General features: G+C 36.0%; 1 protein-coding gene across 13 annotated transcripts in view; it reads right to left on the bottom strand.

The window, feature by feature from the left end:
- CNTLN (centlein) overlaps nucleotides 1–22,094 on the bottom strand; it is a 262,113-nt gene that overhangs the window by 92,970 nt on the left and 147,049 nt on the right. For all 13 annotated transcript variants that reach the window (XR_004971322.1, XM_036331217.1, XM_036331215.1 and 10 more), the window contains 2 exons: nucleotides 20,620–20,741; nucleotides 19,170–19,286 (listed from right to left, as the gene is read on the bottom strand). Coding sequence is in view for 12 of the 13 variants with exons in the window: in XM_036331217.1 (XP_036187110.1) it covers nucleotides 19,170–19,286; nucleotides 20,620–20,741 (239 nt within the window). In the remaining variant the exon portion in view is untranslated. The remainder of the gene's footprint in view (nucleotides 1–19,169; nucleotides 19,287–20,619; nucleotides 20,742–22,094) is intronic.

The following is a 22,094-nucleotide window of genomic DNA, read 5'->3' as shown; positions in this document are numbered from 1 at the left end:
AATGAGGACCTGAAATTTTTAAAAATGTTAAATACTTAAAAAATAGACTATATGATTTTTTAAAATCATATATTGAGTTATCTGACCACTTCCAACACTCAGTATGCTATGTATAACATTATAAAAATGTTAATTTATGCCTCTTAAAGCAAAGATAGTAAATCTCTAGATGCTAAGATAAAGAACCCTTACCAGTAAAATGGAATTGACGTTCCATCATGAGAGAGCTGGATCAAGTACTGCCCATGGAAGCCTCAGACCTTGAGACCTCAGTGGGGATGGAAGCTTATGCACAAGGCCCTTCATGACTGATAGATAAACATGGGCTAACTATAGAAAGCTGGAAGACAAAATATTGCTGAATAAAATCCTGAATACCAGAGCTTGTCTGGTTAGAGTTCTATTGAAAAGAGGCTTCCTGTTCCAGTGTGAGGGCAGGACAGAGTGAACTATATGATATCAGAATCTTAAGTCTCAAATTTGGGTCATATATATATTTGCAGAGACCTGACAAATCAATAATAATGTAAAAACAGATTTATGGCCAATGTACACTGGAGAGTTCACAATCATCTAATACAGACAGGCTTACACAATTGAAAGAAAGGAAAGGAGAAACACCACCACAAAAAATAATTTTCAAACAAGTCAAGTTTACAGATAAGAATAACCATATAAATAAATTCAAAGCCATGAATGACAGTCTACATATCACCACTGCTAAAATCGGCAAACGCACAAGAAAACAGATATAATAGAGCAATTAGAAATGATTTATTATTTATATTAGAGTTTTTAAAATATTGAAAAAAAGAAAAAGAGGTGACAAGCATATTAAAAAGAAAAGGGATTTATGGAACAAAAGAAGACAAATAAAAAATAAATCTACATACCTGTATATATAGAAATGCTAAATAAAGTAAATTTATTAATAACACAATTGAAATTTAAAACTCAGTGGATGAGTTAAATAGCACACAGATAAAGCTAATGAAAACTGGTAAAATCAAAGACCACACAAAGAAACAAAGAAGAGAAAAACAGTAACAACAGAAAGTATGTTGGAATGAGAAGTCCAGAAAACACCTAATTTCTGAGATATCTGAGAAGATCTGGGGATGGGGAGATAATATTCGAAAATATTACAACTAAAAATTGAGAACTGAGTAAAAGTCTGAATAAACAGATGAAGAAAATATTAAAAAATGCAAACAGAATACATAAAACTAATCACACTTAGAAACAGTGAAACTGAAAAAGAGACAATTTTAAAACGCACTGAATTGCAAACAACAATCAATTAACAACTAAAGAATTTTGGAATGACAACAGACTTCACACAAACAAGACAAGCTAGAAGGAAAATAAGTAATATTTTCCACATTCCAAGGATTACTATTCATGCATCATAGATGAAAGAGCTATTAAAAATATAATTTAAGAAAAAAAAACTCGAAAGCAATGAATGAAACAAAATAGGCAATGATGATGAAATACGTTTGTAAATGTATACATGTAATTAAACAAACATTATTATTGAAAGCAATCATGACAACATTGAAGTGAAGGTAGAGATAAAATAAGGTAGAACTGAAGTTCTGAACAACAAAATAATATAAGAACGTGGAAAGGATCAGAGTTAAAGCATTTAAAAATCTTTGCATTCATTGTTGTACCAGGATAGAGGTAGTTATGAACTTCAGACTTTGTCAAATAAATGGTGTATGCTATAATTTCAAGAAAAATCACTTAAAGAATGAAAAACAAATATAAAATTTTCAAATGAGAAGAGGTAAAAAAGAGAAATACAGAAAATATAATCAAATCGAGTTTGGATTAGGTTCCTACTTTGTTTAGCTAAGAACATGGAACAAACTGAAGCAAGATGGCCCCCCAAAGAAAAAGAAGATGTAGCTCATCTCAATTTAGTTTTCCTTGGCTCTCAAATCACTAACCCAGCAGAACAAAGGGCTACAGTTGTTGGGTAATGTTATTTCTTGCTTCTTTATTTTATACTTACAGCTTATTCTTTTTTAGGAAGAACGCACACAATCCCTACTTTTAATAAAAAGTATTTATAAACACTAGGGGCCACTTATTCTTAAGTCAAACTAAGTTTCAAGAAATCACATCATACTGGGTATTTGGAGGAAGGGCTGACAGAGTCAGTGCCCAGGCACTCCTGAGCCAGATGAATACTGCCTATCTACAAACAACCCACTAATCTGAGGTTTCAAATTATTCTACTACTCTGTTGAGTCTGAGGACCACAATTCAGAATCTACTACTTACTGGACAAATTATATGAAATGACTATTTTTAAATGCTGGACAATAAGCAGCAAAGAACTATGATCTCTGTGGGATACAAAATCAACAAAGACTGCAACTGAGGGTCCTTATAACTGATGAAATTTTAAATCCTAGCTCTAGCAATTATCCCCCACCCACCCAGACGTTTGCCCAGATAATCAGCAACTCCTGAGGCAGCAGAAGAGAGTAAACCCGGATATGACTAAGGGTCACATGGTCCAGACCTCTAGCAGGCTAGAATGAACATCTTAAATTATGTCTCAATTCCTGAGCCCTAAGGTGGAATAACCCCCTGGCTACTTTCCCATAAGACTGTTTAGCATAGGTAGCTAGCTAGGTATTAACAAAAGAGAATGGAGCTAGACATCTAATTAATGGGATTAACTAGGAAGCTACAGCTTCACAGACACCCCAGGGGACAGTCACATCCTCTGCCAAAGGGACTAATCCCTGAGTATGCAGAAGCAGGGAGGAGTGAACAGCTTTCCAATCTCCCCAGGAAACAACCAATCTGGTCCTGCAAACTAGGAGCTGGGGAGTGGAACCAGCCAGGGGGGAAATTCCTTTTCTGGGCATATGCACAGTAGAAGTCAAGATGGGCAGGGGGAGGCCTTCCACTAAGTTTATGGGCAGTACAAGTCAGATGACAAACAGAGCTTTGAGGCATGCACAGTAGAAGCCAAAATAGGAATCAAAAAGGGGAGGAGGTTAGCCTGAAAAAAAAGGTCAGATAGGATGAGGGCATGGAACCCCAGAAGATTCAGGAAAGAGATTAGATAGGGGGAAGGCCCAGCACAAGCTTGGGAAGAAAAAGGAAAGAGATTAGATAGTTTGAAAGAAAACCTACTCTCTCCTAAGGCCAATGTAATATAATCAAAGCTTAACAAAGGCTCGAGGGACTCTCCATTTCTCTCCATAGCAGCCACAGGGGCCTGGGTATGGCAGCCAAGTAGGAGGAGGATGCACAGTACCGAAAGCTGGAGAGATGGGAACAGAGACTGGGCTGAACTACTAGAGATAGGAAGTGAGGCTAATGGCAAGGCAGTTCTGGCTTCTGGCCTCTTCCTGGTTTTGGTGCAGTCCCAGAGGCTGGACTTCTTCTGCAGCAAAAGTGAGCTGAGCCACCTGGCCATGGATGAGACATCAGGAACCTGGGGGCAGTCCACTGTTTTTGCTCTAATAAATCTTGCCACTATACCTCATCATCTTCTGCATGTATCTTTGAAATGCATTTCCTATTTGCCCCACTAACAACTGGACAGAGCGATGCTGGCAAAGACCTGAAGAAATGATCTATTACACAAATCCAACCCACTGTCTCTTGATTTTTGCCCATATAACATGTAATCTACATGCCACTGGGGAGTTGGGTTAGAGTACTAACTCTCCATCTCCATATTGACCAATTCAATATTAAACTACTTTTTTTCTTTCTATACTGCAAACTCCTGTTTGTGCATTTCTTTGGGCCAGCACGTCAAAGCAGGTAGAACCAAGGGAAAACATTGGGGTTCCATTAACAAGAGAACCCTAAAATGTCAGCCCATACTTCTGCCAGGAGACAATCTTCATACCATGATGCAGGGAGAAAGGGGCCACACTGTGATAAGTTGAAAGAAAGGAGATTGGAGCCCTGGCCAGTATGGCTCAGTTGTTTGATCACTGTCCTGTGCACAGAAAGGTCACCGGTTCAATTCCCCTGGTCGGAGCACATAACCAGCTTGTGGTTCCATCCTTGGTTAGGGTGCATAAAGAAGACAACTGGTTGATGTTTCTCTCTCACACGTTTCTCTCTCTCTCACACACGTTTCTCTCTCTCTCTCTCTCTCTCTCTCTCTCTCTCTCTCTCTCTCTTTCCTTCTCTCTCTCATAAATTAAAACGTATTTTTAAAAAGAAAAGAGATTAGAATTTTGGAAGGTTGAAATGGCTAGAATTTGTGAAGTACAGTACCCAGAGAGGAGAAGCTACAAAGAGAAAGAGCTACAGAAATCTACATAAGAATTCTTTTGAGTCTATGGGTAATATTTTGTTGCATATGCATAGTATGAAGCTAAATAAGGCAGGCAGATAACAACTAGAAAAACAGTTCACAGCACTGGAGACATTTAAATTGTGAACTAAAGATGAGAATCTCTGTTGAAAGCAAAAGGCATTCAGGAAAGAACCCCACAGGGTCATTCTAATGAGTAGGGATAAGCAAGCCTCAGTAAAGGATATCCTAAACCTGTGCTAACAGGAAGTCTTCATATATTCTGGATGCTAGTCCTTTGCTGGACCTATATACTGCAAATACTCTTTTTAATCTGAAACTTGCCTTTTAATTCATTTAGTACTATCTTTCACTGAACATAAGTTTTTTTTATTTTAATATAGTCCAGTTCATCAATTTTTAGTTTATATCTAATCCTGTTAAAATCGGTTTAAGAAACCTTGGCTTACTATCAAGTCAAAAAGATGTTCTCCTATGTTTCCCTCAGAAAGCTAAATTATTTAAACCTTCACATTTAGGTCAGCAGTCCATTTAGGATTTAATTTTTTGTATGGTATAAGGTAAAATATTCTACCAATTATAATAGCTTTGTAAAAAAGGAAGTTCTTAGAACTTCTAGCTATACAGTTATATCAACTAATATTTTGGTTGTTTCCAGTTTTTTCATAATTATAAGTATTGATGTAGTGAACATCCTTATATGTGCCTCTATGCAAGATCACTTCAATGTGTTTTTTTAAAATTTAATATGTTTTATTGCTTTCAGAAAGGAAGGAAGAGGGAGAGAGAGAGAGAAACATCAATGATGAGAGAGAATTATTGATTGGCTGCCTCCTGCACCCCCCACTTGGGATCAAGCCCGCAACCTGGGCAAGTACCCTTGACTGCAATCAAACCCAGGACCTTTCAGTCTGCAGGTAATGTTCTATCCACTGAGCCAAACCGGCTAGGGCTCAATGTTTTTAACTAGAAGTATAATTACTGGGACATTGAGTACATACTTAAATAAATAGAAAAAATATTTCAAACACTAAAAAAAGTATGGAGAGCAGTATAACTGACATTAATGTACTAACTATCTAGATTTTAAAACACTAACATTATGCCATATTTAATTCAAGGTTTAGACCAAGGTTTCACATTTTTGTGAAAAATAAAATGATCTGTAAATAGTATTACCCGATACAATATTACATCATTCTTCCCTTGCCAGAAATTATCAGTATCTTTAATTTGGTGTGTGTGTTTCATGTTTTAATACAATATACACTGAGTGGCCAGATTATTATGACCACCTGACGTTTGTAGGCAAATTAGCTATAATTTCCCGCTGAAGTTGCTAGAGGCCAGATCATTATAAACATCTGAATAGCACAAGATACCTAAGTATCATTGCTGATCAAGTTCATCCTGTCATGTTGATGGCGTATCCCAATGGAGATGGCTTCTCACAACAAGACAATGCACCATGCCACGGTGCTCGTATTGTACAGGAGTAGTATCAAGAACATGAGGGCGACTTTACCTTGCTTCGGTGGCCCCCACCATCACCAGATCTCAATCCAAATGAGCATTTGTAGGACGAAGTTAAAAGAGCCATCAGGCAGCTGGTTCCAAAACCATCAAATCTCACAGAACTGGACAGTGCTATTCATCAGGCATGGTGTCAGATTACTCACATCACCTTTTAGCATCTCGTTGAGTCAATGCCAAGAAGAATCGCGCAGTATTGAAGGCAAAAGGTGGCCCAACGAAGTACTGGTGGGGTGGTCATAATAATCTGACCACTCACGTTCAAATATATCCCATGTTCAAAGGCTGTTAAATCACATTGTTTACCCATATCTCAGAAAAAAAATCACTTCTACTGTTGTGGTAAACAACCTGCTTCCCTATTTATAATGGTTTGGCCCTCTAGCAACTTCAGCGCGAAATTATAGCTAATTTGCCTACAAACATCAGGTGGTCATAATAATCTGGCCACTCAGTGTGTGTGTGTGTGTGTGGGTGTGTGTGTGTATATATATAGTTATATATAATTATATTTTTGTGTATATATGTATATACATACATACATGTATATCCACAAAAATGTACTGTTCTATGATTAAAAGTTCTATATCTTTCAGGAATATATCATAGCATATATGCTACTATTCAACTTTCTTAAGTCAACTTTTGTTTTATAAGCATATCATTTTAATAAGTATAGATCAAATTTATTCATGTTAAATGCCACATAGTATCACATTATACCAGGTATTAACATACCACAGTGCACTTATATCACATACTAACAGACATTTAGATTGCTTCTAATTCTGAACTATTACAAAAATACCACAATGAACACCCTTATTCTTAATCCTAGTTCAAGTTATTTTTATTTTATTTTTTTTTTTTTTTTAAATATATTTTTTTGATTTTTTAAAGAGAGGAAGGGAGAGAGATAGAGAGTTAGAAACATCGATGAGAGAGAAACATCGATCAGCTGCCTCCTGCACATCTCCTACTGGGGATGTGCCCGCAACCCGGGTACATGCCCTTGACCGGAATCGAACCCGGGACCTTTCAGTCCGCAGGCCGACGCTCTATCCACTGAGCCAAACCGGTTTCGGCTCAAGTTATTTTTAAAAGTCCTAAGAATATAACTCAGAGTGACAGTTTTCTCTCAAGGGATGGAACTAAAAGTAGTGAGGTTAAGATATTACCAAATTGAATGTCTTTTCATATCTGAAGATAAGGTTGCCTATAACATTCCTACATTAATGATATATGGTACTATTTATTTCTTATGACGCCTAAGAAGCAACTGCCCTACACTGAAAACAAATTACTCTAAAGCCTGAAATTTTTTTTAGAATATGTACACACTTTGTATTAGTTACCTATATCATTCAAAATAAAAATTTGATATTTATATATGGTCTTTAGCATTCAAATCAGATGTTGAAACTCAATATTATTGATAATTTTCCATAGAGAAAAAAGTATTTTAAGACAAACTGAATTACATTTATAGAAAGTAACTTTGATAACTATTTTAGAAAAATCAAATGATTATTCACTAAATACACAAAATTTACTATATAATTCTTTAAGTAAATACTATGTTATTATTTAAGTAATTTAAAAACTTATTTATAAATATGTATGAAAACAAATTAAGGCAGTAATTAAATTAATTATATGTATGGTGCTATGATCCAAATGCTTGTATACCCTAAAATTCATGCTGAAATTCTAAACCCCAAAGATGCTGGTATTAGGAGGTGGGACCTTTGGGAGGTATTTAGCTCATGAGGATGTGGCACTCATGCATGGGATTAGTGCTCTTTTAAGAGACCCCAAAGAGCTCCCTTGCCCCTTCCATCATGTGAAGATAAGAAGTCTGCAACCTGGGAAAAGGTTGAGGGTACCCTAATCTCAAACTTCCAGCCCCCATAACTATGAGAAATACATTTCTGTTATTTATAAGCTCCCAGTCTGTGATATTTTGTGGTAGTAGCACAAACAGACAAATACATATGACCTCAAAAAATAAATACTACATGTATATGGTCTTAAATGTATGAAAACAACTTAAGGAATCAACATGTATATTAATATGAAGAGATAGAAAATGAAACTGAAATACTGTTTTCCATTTACTCCAGTGAAATATTTGCCAATAGGTACAAAATATTTTTTCTTAGTCCAAATCTTGTTAACTGCAGCAAAACACAATGAAAATACAACAAAAATATAATAGCCCAAAGATGGAAACAACCCAAATAGTTATCAACAGATGAATGAATAAACAAAACATGATTTATACATACAATGTAAAATTGTTCCACCATAAAAAGAAAAAAAAATTCTGATACGGGCTAAAACATGAAAAAAACCTTGAAGACATTCTGACAAATGAAATAAGCCAGACACACAAAAAGTATTGTATGATTTGACTTAAATGAAGTACCTAGAAAAGGCAAATTCATAGAGCTAGAAAGGAGAAAGATATAAGGGATGAGGGAAAAGGGAATGGGGAGTTATTTAATGGGAACAGAGCTTCAATTTGAGAAGATGAAAATGTTCTGATGATGGTCGTACAAAAATTGTGAGTGTATTTAATAACACTGAACTATACACCTGAAAATGGTTACACTGGTAAATTTTATGTTATGTATATTTTACCATAATAAAAAATATATATGCCCCACAATTTCGGTTGATTATCCATACAGCAAACAAAGTGTACTATACTACAGGGGATGGCAGGAACTAGAAGGAGGGAGAAAAACATGGAAAGAATTAGGAAAAACACAAACATGGAAAGGCATAGAAGAGCTTTAGTGTCATTTTACTCAAAGTTTATAATTATACTAGAGGCCCAATGCATGAAATTCATGCAAGGGCTCGGCCCTCACAGCACAGGCTTCATCCAGAAGGACGTCTGGAAGGTCGTTTGGCTGTCTGGTCTAATTAGCATATTATGCTTTTATTATTATAGATACTAGAGGCCCGGTGCACAAAAATTTGTGCACTCGAGGGGAAGAGGGGGTCCCTCAGCCCGGCCTGTGCCCTCTCGCAGTCTGGAACACCTCGGGAGATAACGACCTGCTGGCTTAGGCCTGCTCCTGGGTGGCAGAGGGCAGGCCCAATCCCTAGGTGCAGCCCCTGGTCGGGCTCAGAGCAGGGCCGATTGGGGAGTTGGGCCGCCGCTCCCTGTCATGCACAGAGCAGGGCGGATTGGGAGGTTGTGATGCCACCCTCAGTCACGCTCAGGGTAGGGCCGATTGGGGGGTTGGGACACTGCCCCGGGTCACACTCAAGGCAGGGTCGATGGGGAGGTTGCGGCGCCACCCCGTCACGCACAGAGCAGGGCCAATCAGGGGGTTGGGGCGCTGTCCCCTGTCACTCACAGAGCAGGGCCCATCAGGGGGGTTGGGGCTCCGTACCCTGTCATGCACAGAGCAGGGTCGATCAGGGGGTTAGGGAGCTCCATCCTGTCACGCACAGAGGAGGGCCCATCAGGGGGTTAGGGAGCTCCCCCCTGTCACACACAAAGGAGGGCCCATCAGGGTGTTGGAGAGCTCCCCCCTGTCACTCACAGAGTAGGGCTGATAGGGGAGTTGGGGCACCGCCCCGTCACACACAGAGCAGGGTGGATCAGGGGGTTGGGGCGCCGCACCCTGTCATACTCAGGGTAGGGCCGATGGAGAGGTTATGGCTCTACTTCGTCACACACAGAGCAGGGCCCATGGGGGGCGGTTGGGGCCGCCCTCTATCACTCACAGAGCAGTGCCAATCAGGGTGTTGGGGCACCGCCACTGACACAATCAGGTCAGGGCCGATCAGGGGGTTGGGGTGCTGCACCCTGTCACACACAGAGCAGCAGGGTGATCGGGGGTTGGGGAGCTCCCCCCCATCAGGCACAGAGCAGGGCTGATCAGGGGTTTGGGGCGTCTTCCCCTGTCATGAACAGAACAGGGCGGATAGGGAGGTTGTGGCCCCGCCCCGTCACACACAGAGCCGCAGGGCGATCAGGGGGTTTGGGCGCTGCCCCCTGTCACGCTGATCCCGGTGCCAAGAGGCCTCGTGGCTCCGCTGATCCCAGTGCTGGGAGGCATATTACCCTTTTACTATATAGGATAGAGGCCTGGTGCATGGGTGGGGGCTGGCTGGTTTTCCCTGAAGGGTGTCCTGGATCAGGGTGGGGTTCCCGCTTGGGTGCCTGGCCAGCCTGGGTGAGGGGCTGAGGGCTGTTTTCAGGCTGGCGGGTGACTGAAGCTCCCAGCTGCTCCTTTTTTTCTTTTTTTTTTATTCTGGGCCAGCTTTAGCTCTGAGGCTTGGCTCCAGCTCTGAGGCCTCGGCTGCTGAAAGCAGGTATCTGGTTTGTTTGGGTTCTATAATCGAAACACTGTTTCAACTCCAGCTCTGAGATCTCGGCTGGCTGAAACAGGCTTCTGGGGTTTTGTTTAGCTTCTATATTTGTAATAATGTTTCAAACTGCAAGCTCATAGGCCGGCAAGGCAGGCGGGGAACGTTGGAGTCCTCTGTCACTGAAGCAAGCAAGCCTCATGTTCGCTTCAAGCTGCCTGGCTACCAGCCGCCATCTTAGCTGGCAGTTAATTTGCATATCGCCCTGATTAGCCAATGGGAAGGGTAGTGGAGGTATGGCTAATTACCAAATTTCTCTTTTATTAGATAGGATTTTTGTGCTTACTGATGATTATTTGTGGTGTCAAATAAACTGAAGCTCTGTGAGGCCTGCCTGGAGCCATGTGTTTTGCTCAATATTTTAGTTCCAGGTCCCAGCATCTCTAGAATTAGTGAATGGAAGCACACACAATACAAAGGATCATACAGATTTGGTTATATGTAACTAATATGATAAATCTCCATAGTTTAAAGGCCTTTTAAACATATTATTTACTTAATTAAAATTATTTACTTGCTTCCAGGCCCCAGTACTTTAACAGTATCTTGAGTGAATTCTAAAAGCCTATCTATAGGTCTTTATTTGCACCATATTCTGAAGCCTTCTACAGATAGAGGAAAGGAATATTAAGGACTCTGGGCTTTGGGGCTCTAGCTCAGCAATGAATTAGGTTTTGTGCTAATCTTGTTCTGAAACTTCCCATACTCTTACCTAAAAATACTTTAGAGATGAATTTAGTTCTGAAGACTTCAATCTCACTGGATGAATTTCTTGTCCTTAATTCTGAATCATAAAGTAACCAGAGAGTCAAAGCCTGTTGCCACATAGCCTTAAAATTTATTGCCTCCCTGATAACTTGTACAACCCTTGATATCCCAGAACTTCTTTGCATGCGGCTTATGATAACCTGTGATGTTACCTGGTGGACTGATTTATTAAGGACAGATATATTTAAATTTTCAACTTATTAGTTCATTTCATTAATTTTTACATGTGATATTTTAGACTGTTTGCCAAAGCCATAAAAAGAGTACCTGGGACAACTGGATATTCACATGCAGAAGAATAAAGTTGGACCCCTACTTTACACCAAATTTTAAAAAGTTAACTAAAAAATAAACTGAAGATCTAAATATGAGTTAACACTACAAAACAGAAGAAAACATGGTTATACATTTTCATAATCTTGGACGTGGTGATGGCTATATAGATATGATGCCCAAAGCATAAGCAACAAAAGAAAAAATAAACTGGACTTCATCCAAATAAAAAACTTTCATGTATAAAAGGACACTATTAAGAAAGAAAAAAAAACCCTACAGAATGTAAAATAATATTCACAAATGTCTAAGAAAAAGAATATGCATATAACACCACAATAAAATATCACTTCATAGTCACTAAGATGGCTATCACTTATGAGAAAGAAAGAAGAAAATAAAAAAAGAGAAAATAACAAGTATTAACAAAGATGTGGGGAAAGTGGAGGCTTCCCTTAGTAGACTGGTGGGATTGTATCATAACAGAGTCACTATGAAAACAGTTTGGCAGTTCCTCAAAAAGTAATTATTTGCAAATATTTTGGATTCTCACTCTTATTTTCAGGTAAGAGCCAAAAGTGAAGAAGAAAGAGAGAAAAATAATGTGGGGCTGAGAAAAGCATTTGAAGAAACAATGACCAAAATTTCCGAAACTTGACAATAGGTACAAACCTAGAAATTTAAGAAGCTGTGAGAATCCCAAACAGATAAACCCAAAGAAATCCATGCCAAGACATGTCACAATTAAAACTGTGTAAAGTAAAGAAAAAGGGAAAATGATTGAAAGAAGCTAGAGAGTATGATGTATTACCTATAAAATTACAATGATTCAAATTATCTGGATATAGAGTTCAAAACCACACTTTTAATGTTTTTCAAGAATTTTCTAGAAACCGCTGATAAATTTAGTAAGACCCTCAATAAGTCTAATGAGACTGCCGATAAAATTAGTGAGACCCTCAAGAAATCTAGTGAGACCCTCGAGGATATGAAAAAGGACCAACTAGAAATTAAGCATACACTGACTGAAATAAAGAATATTATACAGAGTTCCAACAGCAGACTAGAGGATCACAAGAATCAAGTCAAAGATTTGAAATACGAAGCAGCAAAAAATACCCAACTGGAAAAGCAAAAAGAAAAAAGAATCCAAAAATATGAAGATAGTGTAAGGTTCCTCTGGGACAACTTCAAGCATACCAACATCTGAATTACAGGGGTGCCAGAAGAAGAGAGAGAGCAAGATATTGAAAACCTATTTGAAGAAATAATGACAGAAAACTTCCCCTACCTGGTGAAAGAAATAGACTTACAAGACCAGGAAGCACAGAGAACCCCAAACAAAAGGAATCCAAAGAGGACCACACCAAGACACATCATAGTTAAAATGCAAAAGACAAAGAGATAATCTTAAAAGCAGCAAGAGAAAAACAGTTACCTACAAGGGAGTACCCATATGACTGTCAGCTGATTTCTCAAAAGAAACTTTACTGGCCAGAAGGGAGTGGCAAGAAATATTCAAAGTGATGAATAGCAAGAACCTACAACCAAGATTACTTTACCCAGCAAAGCTATCATTCAGAATTGAAGGGCAGAGAAAGAGCTTCACAGGCAAGAAAAAGCTAAGGGAGTTCATCACCACCAAACCAGTATTATATGAAATCCTGAAAGGTATCCTTTAAGAAGAAGAAAAAGGTAAAGATACAAAATATGAACAACAAATACACATGTATCAACAAGTGAATCTAAAAATCAAGTGAATAAATAATCTGATGAAGAGAATAAACTGATGAATATAATAGAATCAGGGGCATAGAAAGGGAGTGGACTGACTATTCTTGGTGGGGGGGAAGGGGTTTGGGGGATGCGGGAAGAGACTGGACAAAAATCGTATACCTATGGATGAGGACAGTGGGGGGCGGGTAAGGGCAGAGGTTGGGGTGGGAACTGGGTGGAGGGGAACTATGGGGAGAAAAAAGAGGAACAACTGTAATAATCTGAACAATAAAGATTTACTAAGATAGAAAGAAAGAAAGAAAGAAAGAAAGAAAGAAAGAAAGAAAGAAAGAAACAAACAAACAAACAAACAAACAAACTATGGAGACCAGAAGGAAGTGATATATTTTTAAAGTGCTGAAGACAAGAATTGGTAACCGGGAATTCTTTGTCCAATGAAATGAAGGTAAATGAAGGTAATGAAGGTAAAATGACATTTTAGAAAAGGAAAACAGAAAATTTGTTGCTAGCTAACACACCATAAACAAAAGTCTAAAGAAAATCTCTTCAAACAGAATAAAAAAAAATGATTTTTAAAAATGGAAGGTCAGAAGTGAAGAAATATCAGTGGAAAGAAGAAAATGATCTCTATTATATTTATCAGTATAGGCTATCCTTCTTTTGAAGTTTTAAAATTATGTTTGAAAATTGAAGCAAATATTATAACATCTAAATAGTTTTCCAATGTATTTAGAGAAAATATTTTTTTTTCTTTAATTTCTTTATTGGTTAAGATATTACAAATGTGTCCTCATCACCCCATTAAACCCCAACCTCACCCACCCCACTCATGTTCTCATCCCCCTGTTGTCCATGTCCATTGCTTTGGCTTATATGCATGCATACAAGTCCTTTGGTTGATCTCTTCCCCTTCCCCCCACCCTCCCCTACTTTCCCTCTGGGGATTGATAGCCTGATCGCCGTTTCTCTGTCTTTGGATCTGTCCCTGTTCATCAGTCTATGTTCTCTATATTCCACAAATGAGTGAGATCATGTGGTATTTATCTTTCTCTGACTGGCTAATTTCACTTAGCATAATGCTCTCCAGTTCCATCTACACAATGGAATATTACGCTTCGGTAAAAAAGAAGGAACTCTTGCCATTTGCAACAGCATGGATGGAACTAGAGAAAATATTTAAGACAAGTAAATAATAAAGGAGGGAGCATACAGTGACAAATATAATATTAAGGTTTCTACATTCCACCTGAAATGGTAAAATGTTGATACCAGTAGACCATAAGGTAATGTATACATAACACTTAGAGCAAACATTGAAAAACTAACTCAAAGAGATATATTCAAAAACCCTATAGAAAAATAAAAAGGTAATTCTAAAAAAAATGTTCAAGTAACACATTGGAAAGAAGGAAAAGGGAAACAGAGGAAACAAAATAATAACATGGCAAAGTTAGCTCATTAACATATAACAATTCTATATAATAAAAGGTTAACATGCAAATTGTCCCTTCGACCGAGAGTTCGACTGGGAGTTCAACTGGGAGTTTGACCAGGGGGCGGGGCTGGCCCACCAACCGCCTGTGGCCCCTCCCCACCGCCAGCCCTACCCCATCGGCCCCTATTGGGATGGGCCAGCCGGACCCGACCCGTGCATGAATTTATGTACCAGGCCTCTAGTGAAAGATATAATGTCAGCATGCAAAAATGTAACTTACTCTATATACTAGCAAATAATACCATTTAGAATAGCTCCAAAATGTAAATACTGTTTTTTTATACTTTTAAAAAAATTTATTGAATTTATTGGGGTGACATTGGTTAATAAAATTATATAGGTTTCAAGTATGCAATTCTATAATACATTATCTCTATATTATATTGTGTTGTGTTCACCACCCAAAGTCAAGTCTCCTTCTGTCACCATTTATCCCTCTCTTCCTTTTTCTACCTACCCCAACCTCATTTCCCTCATAATCACCATACTGCTATCAGTGTCTATGAACTGTTTTGTTTTTATTTTGCTTAATCCCTTCACCATTTTTAATATAAATCTAACAAAAGTATTAAACATATAGAATCTACATTATAAAACTATAAAGCATTGATAAGAGGAATCTCAGTAAATTAAGAAACGTACCATATGCATGGAATAGAAGACTCAACATAGTTAATACGTCAATTCTCTTCAAGCTGATCAATAGATTTAGCAGAATTCAAATCAAGATTCCTACATTACTTTGGTAGCTACAGCTATTTTTCCTTACCTATTTTTGTAGCTAAAACTTATAAAAAAAAAAAAGGAAAGAAAAGCCATAACAATTTTAAAAAACAATAAAGCTATTTGACTCACACTAAGTTTAAGACTCCTCAGAAAGCTACAGTAATCAAGACAGTGTAGTATTCACTAAAGTTTAGGGATTCAGATTAATGGAAATAAGTAGAATTTGCAATAGGCTGACAGAAAATATATTCAGTTAATATTTGACAGTTACAAAGGCAATTCATTAGAGAAAAGGTAGTCTTTTCAAAAGTGATGTTCATACTACTGGACAAAAATTTGCAAAAAATATAAAATAAACTTCAACCTGTAATTTACAACTTATACAAATACTAGCTCAAAATGGATCACAGAGCTAAATATAAAACTTTTCAAAGAAAACGTGGGAGAAAATACTTGTTACCTCAGGTCATGAAAATAGTTATTAGATATGACATCAAAGCTATGATCCATAAAATTAAAAAAAATATTAAGCTGAGCATTAAAATTAAAACTTTTGTCATGTAAAAGACACTGTTAAGAGAATGAAAAGGTAATCTATAGAGTGGAAGAAAATACTTGCAAATCACATATTTGATTAATGACTTATATTAAGACTATATAAAAGACAATGATCATTTAATTGATTTAATAATTATCAGCTCTTAATGGGCAAAAATTTTGAACAGAAAGTCATAAAAAAGATATAAAGACAGCACATAAGCACGTGAAAATTATCAATACCATTAGCCATTAGGGAAATGCAAATTAATATCACAATGAGATACCAATGCACTAAAAAAATAATGACAAAGCTAAATGCTGATGAGGATTAGAGCAACTTGACCCATATGCATCCTGGTGGAAATGATAAATGGTATACCCACTCTGGAAAACAGTTTGGCAGTTTCTTATAGTTATACGTGCACTGACCATATACCAGTAAGGCAACTAAGAGTATTTCCCTTGTCTACGGCCATACCACCCTGAACGCGCCCGATCTCGTCTGATCTCGGAAGCTAAGCAGGGTCGGGCCTGGTTAGTACTTGGATGGGAGTATTTCCCTTAAAGAGTCAAAAACTTATTCTCATGCAAAAACCCATATACAGCAGGTCTATTCATAATTGAAAAAAACACACACGAAAAGATGAAAAGACCCAAATGTTCTCCAGGAGATAAATAAATCCACTGTGGAACATCCATACAACAGAATACCATTTAGCAATAAAAAGGAACAAACTGGATGAACCAATATGAATGAATCCCAAAGGCATTTTGCTGAGTGAAAGAAGCCAGGCTCAAAAAGGTAACTCTTATATAATCCCATGCATATGACATTCTGAAAAAAGGCAAAGCTATATGAGGGAGAATAATTCAGTGGTTGCCAGGAGTTAGGGTCTTGACTACAAAAAGGCAGAAAAAGGAAATTTTTTTTGAAATAATGGAACTAGTTCGTATCCTGATAGTGGTGTTACTTAAATCTATTGTATAAATATAAATACAAATAATATAAATATAAATATAAATAATAATATAAATATAAATATATACACTCTGTTAAAACTCATAAAACTATATGCTAAAAAATTCACCTACTATATATAAACTTTTAAAAAGCAAATAAATTCGTTCCTCGTTATAAACAAATTTTAATGAATAAAATATTTACATTTGTAAGTCTTGTTTCACTATAATACTTTTAGTTTTATTTTAACATCATATTTCATTTGAACATTTAATACTGAACATGTTTCCAAGGACGTTCCTTGAGATTAGAAAGTGTGTCTAAAACTCTCATTTCATTCACAGAGCACAGTACCTGTCACAGAGCAGTAGCTCAAATACACTGTTAACTAAATGTTTCACAAAATAATTCAACCCTCCCCCTACAAAGCGCTACTATATGATTTAAAGTTTGTATCAGTTATTTATCATTCTTTAAAGTTTATTAATCCAAATTTCACTATGTTTAACTAAGTTAATACTTATATTTACAAATGGCTATCACAAATGAATTTAAACAGATTTCAGGAAGGAAAAATTCCACACTTTTAGTAATGATTCTTAACATTTAATTCAAAGAGCTACCTGTAACATACACACATTGCTGAATGAACAGAATGTTCTAAGAAGTTCTCTAACTTTCTTAAACAGGCATTATTTTTTCTTTAGTTCTATTTCATTAATTAATAAAATAAATCCCAAATAATCCCCATTTATAGCTAAACTCTGTCTGAAATTTTCTTGAATAGACTAGATCTTGCAACTAAGTAGGTCAGGTCTTCTCACCTAATTCAGTTTGTCCAAAATTAACTTTCATTTAAAAAGAACACCGAAGATTATCAGAGAAAGTATTGATATGTATTACAATATGGATAAACATTAGGAAAACATTATGCTGAGTGAAAAGGGGCTAGTCACAAAGGAAGAGAAGTTGTATAATTTCATTTATATGAAATATACAGCATAGGCAAATCTATAGACACAGAAAGTAGATTAGTGGTTACGTTGGGCTGGTGGGTGGAGGGACACATATTCACAAATGTGAGTGGAAGAATTGGGGAGGTCACAGCTAAGTGGTGTTGGGATTTTAGGGGGGCTTAATTAAAATCTTCTAAAATTTATTGTGATGCACAACTCTTCAAATATACTAAAAGTTATTGAACTATTCACTTTATATAGTGTATTATATGTCTTGTGAATTATATTTCAATAGAGCTATTAAAAATATCAAGGAATATTTCTGGGACAAATCTACAAAATTATTTTCAAGATAAGAGACTATTATTAGCATTGAAAAAATAGCACTAATAGAGTATAGTACACTTTAAGAGGTAATTGGAAGTATACATTTAAATCCGATATGATCATTTGCTCAAATGTTTACAATTACACAGAGAAGGTAGTAATCTAAAGTTACATGTGGTATTATACAGTATATAAGATTTTGATTATAGCTAAGATAATTCAATATTTAATTAAATTATTCCACACATAATGCTATGTTCTAGTAATCTAAAAAACATCCAGGCTTTCCCCAAAACTGCATGGTCTGAATATCAAAAATTAACTCTAAATGAGAAAATAGTTAAGTAGCTAAAGAGCTAATTATATTGTTCCACCTCCTTTTTGTTTCAAAAAAAGAACATGCTTTTTTTTTTCCAAGCTGAATATAATCGCCTGTGAATTATAAGATCAAGGAAGCAAACTGTATGTTTTTATAAATATGAGAATCCTTCATCAAGTTTTATATTTAAGGCAGCTAAAAGACCTATGTGAGGGATCAGCATTAAGCCCAAAGGACAGGCATTGCACAGCAAGAAAGAAAGCAATTCCCTAGTGTCTTTTGCAGGTCACTACCAAGGACCATGTTAGCAGATACATACCAGACCCTTAACAGGCAGTTCTGCTGCTACCAGTAATTAGCTTGGACAGCTCTGGCTCCAAAAGTAGCAGCAAGGCTACACCATAATGAGCTCAACTGGGATTAGCAGGACAGGGCAGGGAACCAAGAGAGCTCAGGCATTCTGCACTGCGTATGTATCTAGGAGATCAAACAAGGATGGCTGGCTAGGTTATCCCCTCTCCACCTCATTCCAAAAATGAAGCACAGCAGTGTCTAAAATACAGGCTAATGAAGAGCGACACCTCCAACAGATGAGAGCCACATTAATTAACACAATCCCTAGATCATATTATACAGTTGCGGCTAGAGCTAGCTAATGTGCAACTTGTTATTGCATTATACATATATATTTTACAAACTAGTCCTTTTTAAAAATTTTATTGGCATAATAAAAGATGATTTTATTTCCAAATTTCCTAAGGTACTTCTCTCATGGCCTTTAATTCACAAAAACTTTCTCCCAAATGTTTATCTAAGCCCATACTGTTAAAAAAGAAACTCACTTTTGAATCATTAGCTCCTGGTTTTCCCTTTTGAAATAGGCCAGTTCATTCCATACAGCATCGGAATCTTCTTGTCGAAGTTGTTGGGGATCTGCTCTCTTTATTTTAAAAATAGGACTGAAATCAGAAAAATAAAGTTGCTTTCTTCCTTCATATGTTCAAAGTGCAATAAAAATCCATATAAATATTCCCTAAATTTAAAAAATATCTATTGACCAAACATCTAATTCAAGCTCACTATTTATGGAATGAATTCCCTAAAACCTAAGTACATAGAAATTAAAATCCTGTATCATAATTTCCTAAAAAGTTAAACTGTTACTGTGGAAAGCAAACTTTCAAGCAGAAACATGATATTCTATTTTTCTCATTCATTCCACTAGTAATAAAACATACATTGTAAGATTGTCAGTTTCTAAAAAAGGCTATAGTCAATCAAGCTATTATCAGTGAATATGGGAGAAAGTAGTTTTCACACTTCTAGTGACTACTAAAAAGTCAGGTGAGCATCTAAATTGTTTTATCACTGCTTTACTGACAAATTGTTTTATCACTGCTTTACTGACAAACTGTTTTATCACTGCTTTACTGACAAGCAATATGAAATATTTTCCATTCTTCAAAGGAAGAAAATTAGATGTGACAATTAGATCTACAAAACATGCCAAATGCCCTTTATGTTTTCATTTTCTATACATAAACTCTTCGTTTTTATTTTGTAAAAGTGCTGTACTGGCCAATTTAGAAATAGTATTTCTCTATTGAATAGACCAATGTGTACCATCAACATTGCCCTAAAGGATCCATCTCAAAAGATGAAAGGGTAGTAGATTTTCTGTACACATTCAGTCCTTTGCCCTTTGTTGATACTGTTAACAAGAGTGTCACAACTAACCAACAACTGAACACCTGTTCAAGAGCAATTAAACTGAGACCTCCAATTCATTCAGATAAGCTGCAGAACAAACTGACGGAGAGTAAAGATTTTCAAATTACATACTAAGTTGAATTAGTTTTAAGATAGTTAACTATATATGTGTGAATTTCATATTTCTCTTGTCTTTCAATTAAAATTTAAATACTTTTTGAGTAATAAATATTGTAACACCAATATTTTATTTATTTAAAATAGTTTTCAAGCAAATAAATATGAACAATTTTTGCTTTAAGTTATAGCATTTATTAAGCTACACTAATGAAGTAAAAATTTATATAAGAATTCATAATTACTTATGCTAATGATTTCTGCAAATGATAGAAAAACCTGTAGTTATTGCTAGCATATTTCTCTGTTTTCATTTATTATATTCTCTATTTAAAAATTCACAATAAAGATTTGACCAACAAATAATTTCTTTAAAATCAAACAAAAGCCATTAAAACACTTATATGATGCTACTCCATTTCATTTAATATTTAGGGAAATGCCTTTATGAGCTATGTAACTCACATGCCATTGCCTTCTTCCCACTGTTTTAATTGCTCTTTTACTGCCCTGTAGTTGGTCTGTAACATCTGTAGCCTTTCCTTGCGTTTTTCATGGGCATCTCTTAGCTCATCATTTTCTTGGCTCTATAGAACACAAAAAAGCAAGCACACAAGTCTGAAGTAAGTATTAGTATAATGTTACACATAAAAGGTTTCCTATCAAAATATGAAATTTAAAAGAAAATAGTATATCAATATGAATGAATTTATACTACTTATGTAGTTTAAGAAGAAAAGCATTTCTAAAGTCACAGGATTGCTTGATATATTTGACTTTCGTTGATTTTTTAAAGCTGATGAAGTAATTTCAAATATTAGCTATCAAATTAGTTTTCTTGTTGTTAATACATACAAATATCTATTGAGCCAAACTTATAGAGGTTTCATTTTTATTTTTCAACAAAAGGATTTATCCATATATTAACCTGATTAGTTTGTTAATTATAAGTGCACATATAATTTATATAAGTGACTTTAAGTAAGACCATTCTTCAGCCCATGTATTCATAATTAGTCTGTTATAAGGCACAATAATTACACAAGAGGAAGAAAATCAGTTTGGACCTATGCTAGGAGGAGTGCAGGTTAGCCTTTTGGGTTGTACCATGAAGATGGGAAAGCTGGATTTAGTACTCTTGAAGAGGTCATGAAATAGACAAACCAAACATTACTTGGTTAAACAATTGTCTTAAATAAAGCACAGACAACACATATTTTTAGATATAACCACAAAATGAACTTATAAAAGCCAAATTTTCAATTCAGAGGATATATTTGTATTACTTATGAACTGTGTTTCTCAAAGTAAAGTAGGAAAATTCTTGAGTATTTTTACCCTTGAGAATTTCACATTTGTTTTTTAAACTCTCATATTTCTGTATGAAGGAACTGGTATACTTATTTAGTGAGGTTAAGAGGTTCTCTCTAATAGTATAGTGAGGTTAGATGAGTAGGCACATGGCAGTCAGAAAGATCTGAATTCCATTCCTGAAGCTTTATCCTGTTAGCTGCATGCAAAATCTTAAGAACACTATATAAATTAATACAATTTCTTTCTCTGTGAAATATACAAAGACAGAGATTTAAATTATGATGACTAAATTAAACAAGCACTGTGATTGCCCTACAGAGGCACAAAGCACAACTCAGCTTCCTTAACGCTCTTATCATTTGGAAGCCAAATTCACTGTTTCCTTGACTATCTCCCTTATCAATAGTAAGATTAAATATAGAGTTTGCATTATTTTATTGAATTCTAATTATCTCAATAGTATAGCTATTCTGCCATTCTACTTTGAATAAATGTCTAAGAGGATAACTTCAGTAATTCTATTAAGTAGTTATTAGGCAGTATTTGAGTCCTTTGTGTACCAAGTGCTGAAAAGTAACTGGTTTATATCATAGTTAAAAATCCCGGCTCCTGAATTCATTTTTGTT

This window comes from Myotis myotis, unplaced genomic scaffold (assembly GCF_014108235.1).
Source record: "Myotis myotis isolate mMyoMyo1 unplaced genomic scaffold, mMyoMyo1.p scaffold_m19_p_12, whole genome shotgun sequence".
Lineage (NCBI taxonomy): Eukaryota > Metazoa > Chordata > Mammalia > Chiroptera > Vespertilionidae > Myotis > Myotis myotis.
The sequence above is the reverse complement of the archived record's forward strand: the minus strand, read 5'-3'. Positions and strand labels throughout refer to the sequence as shown.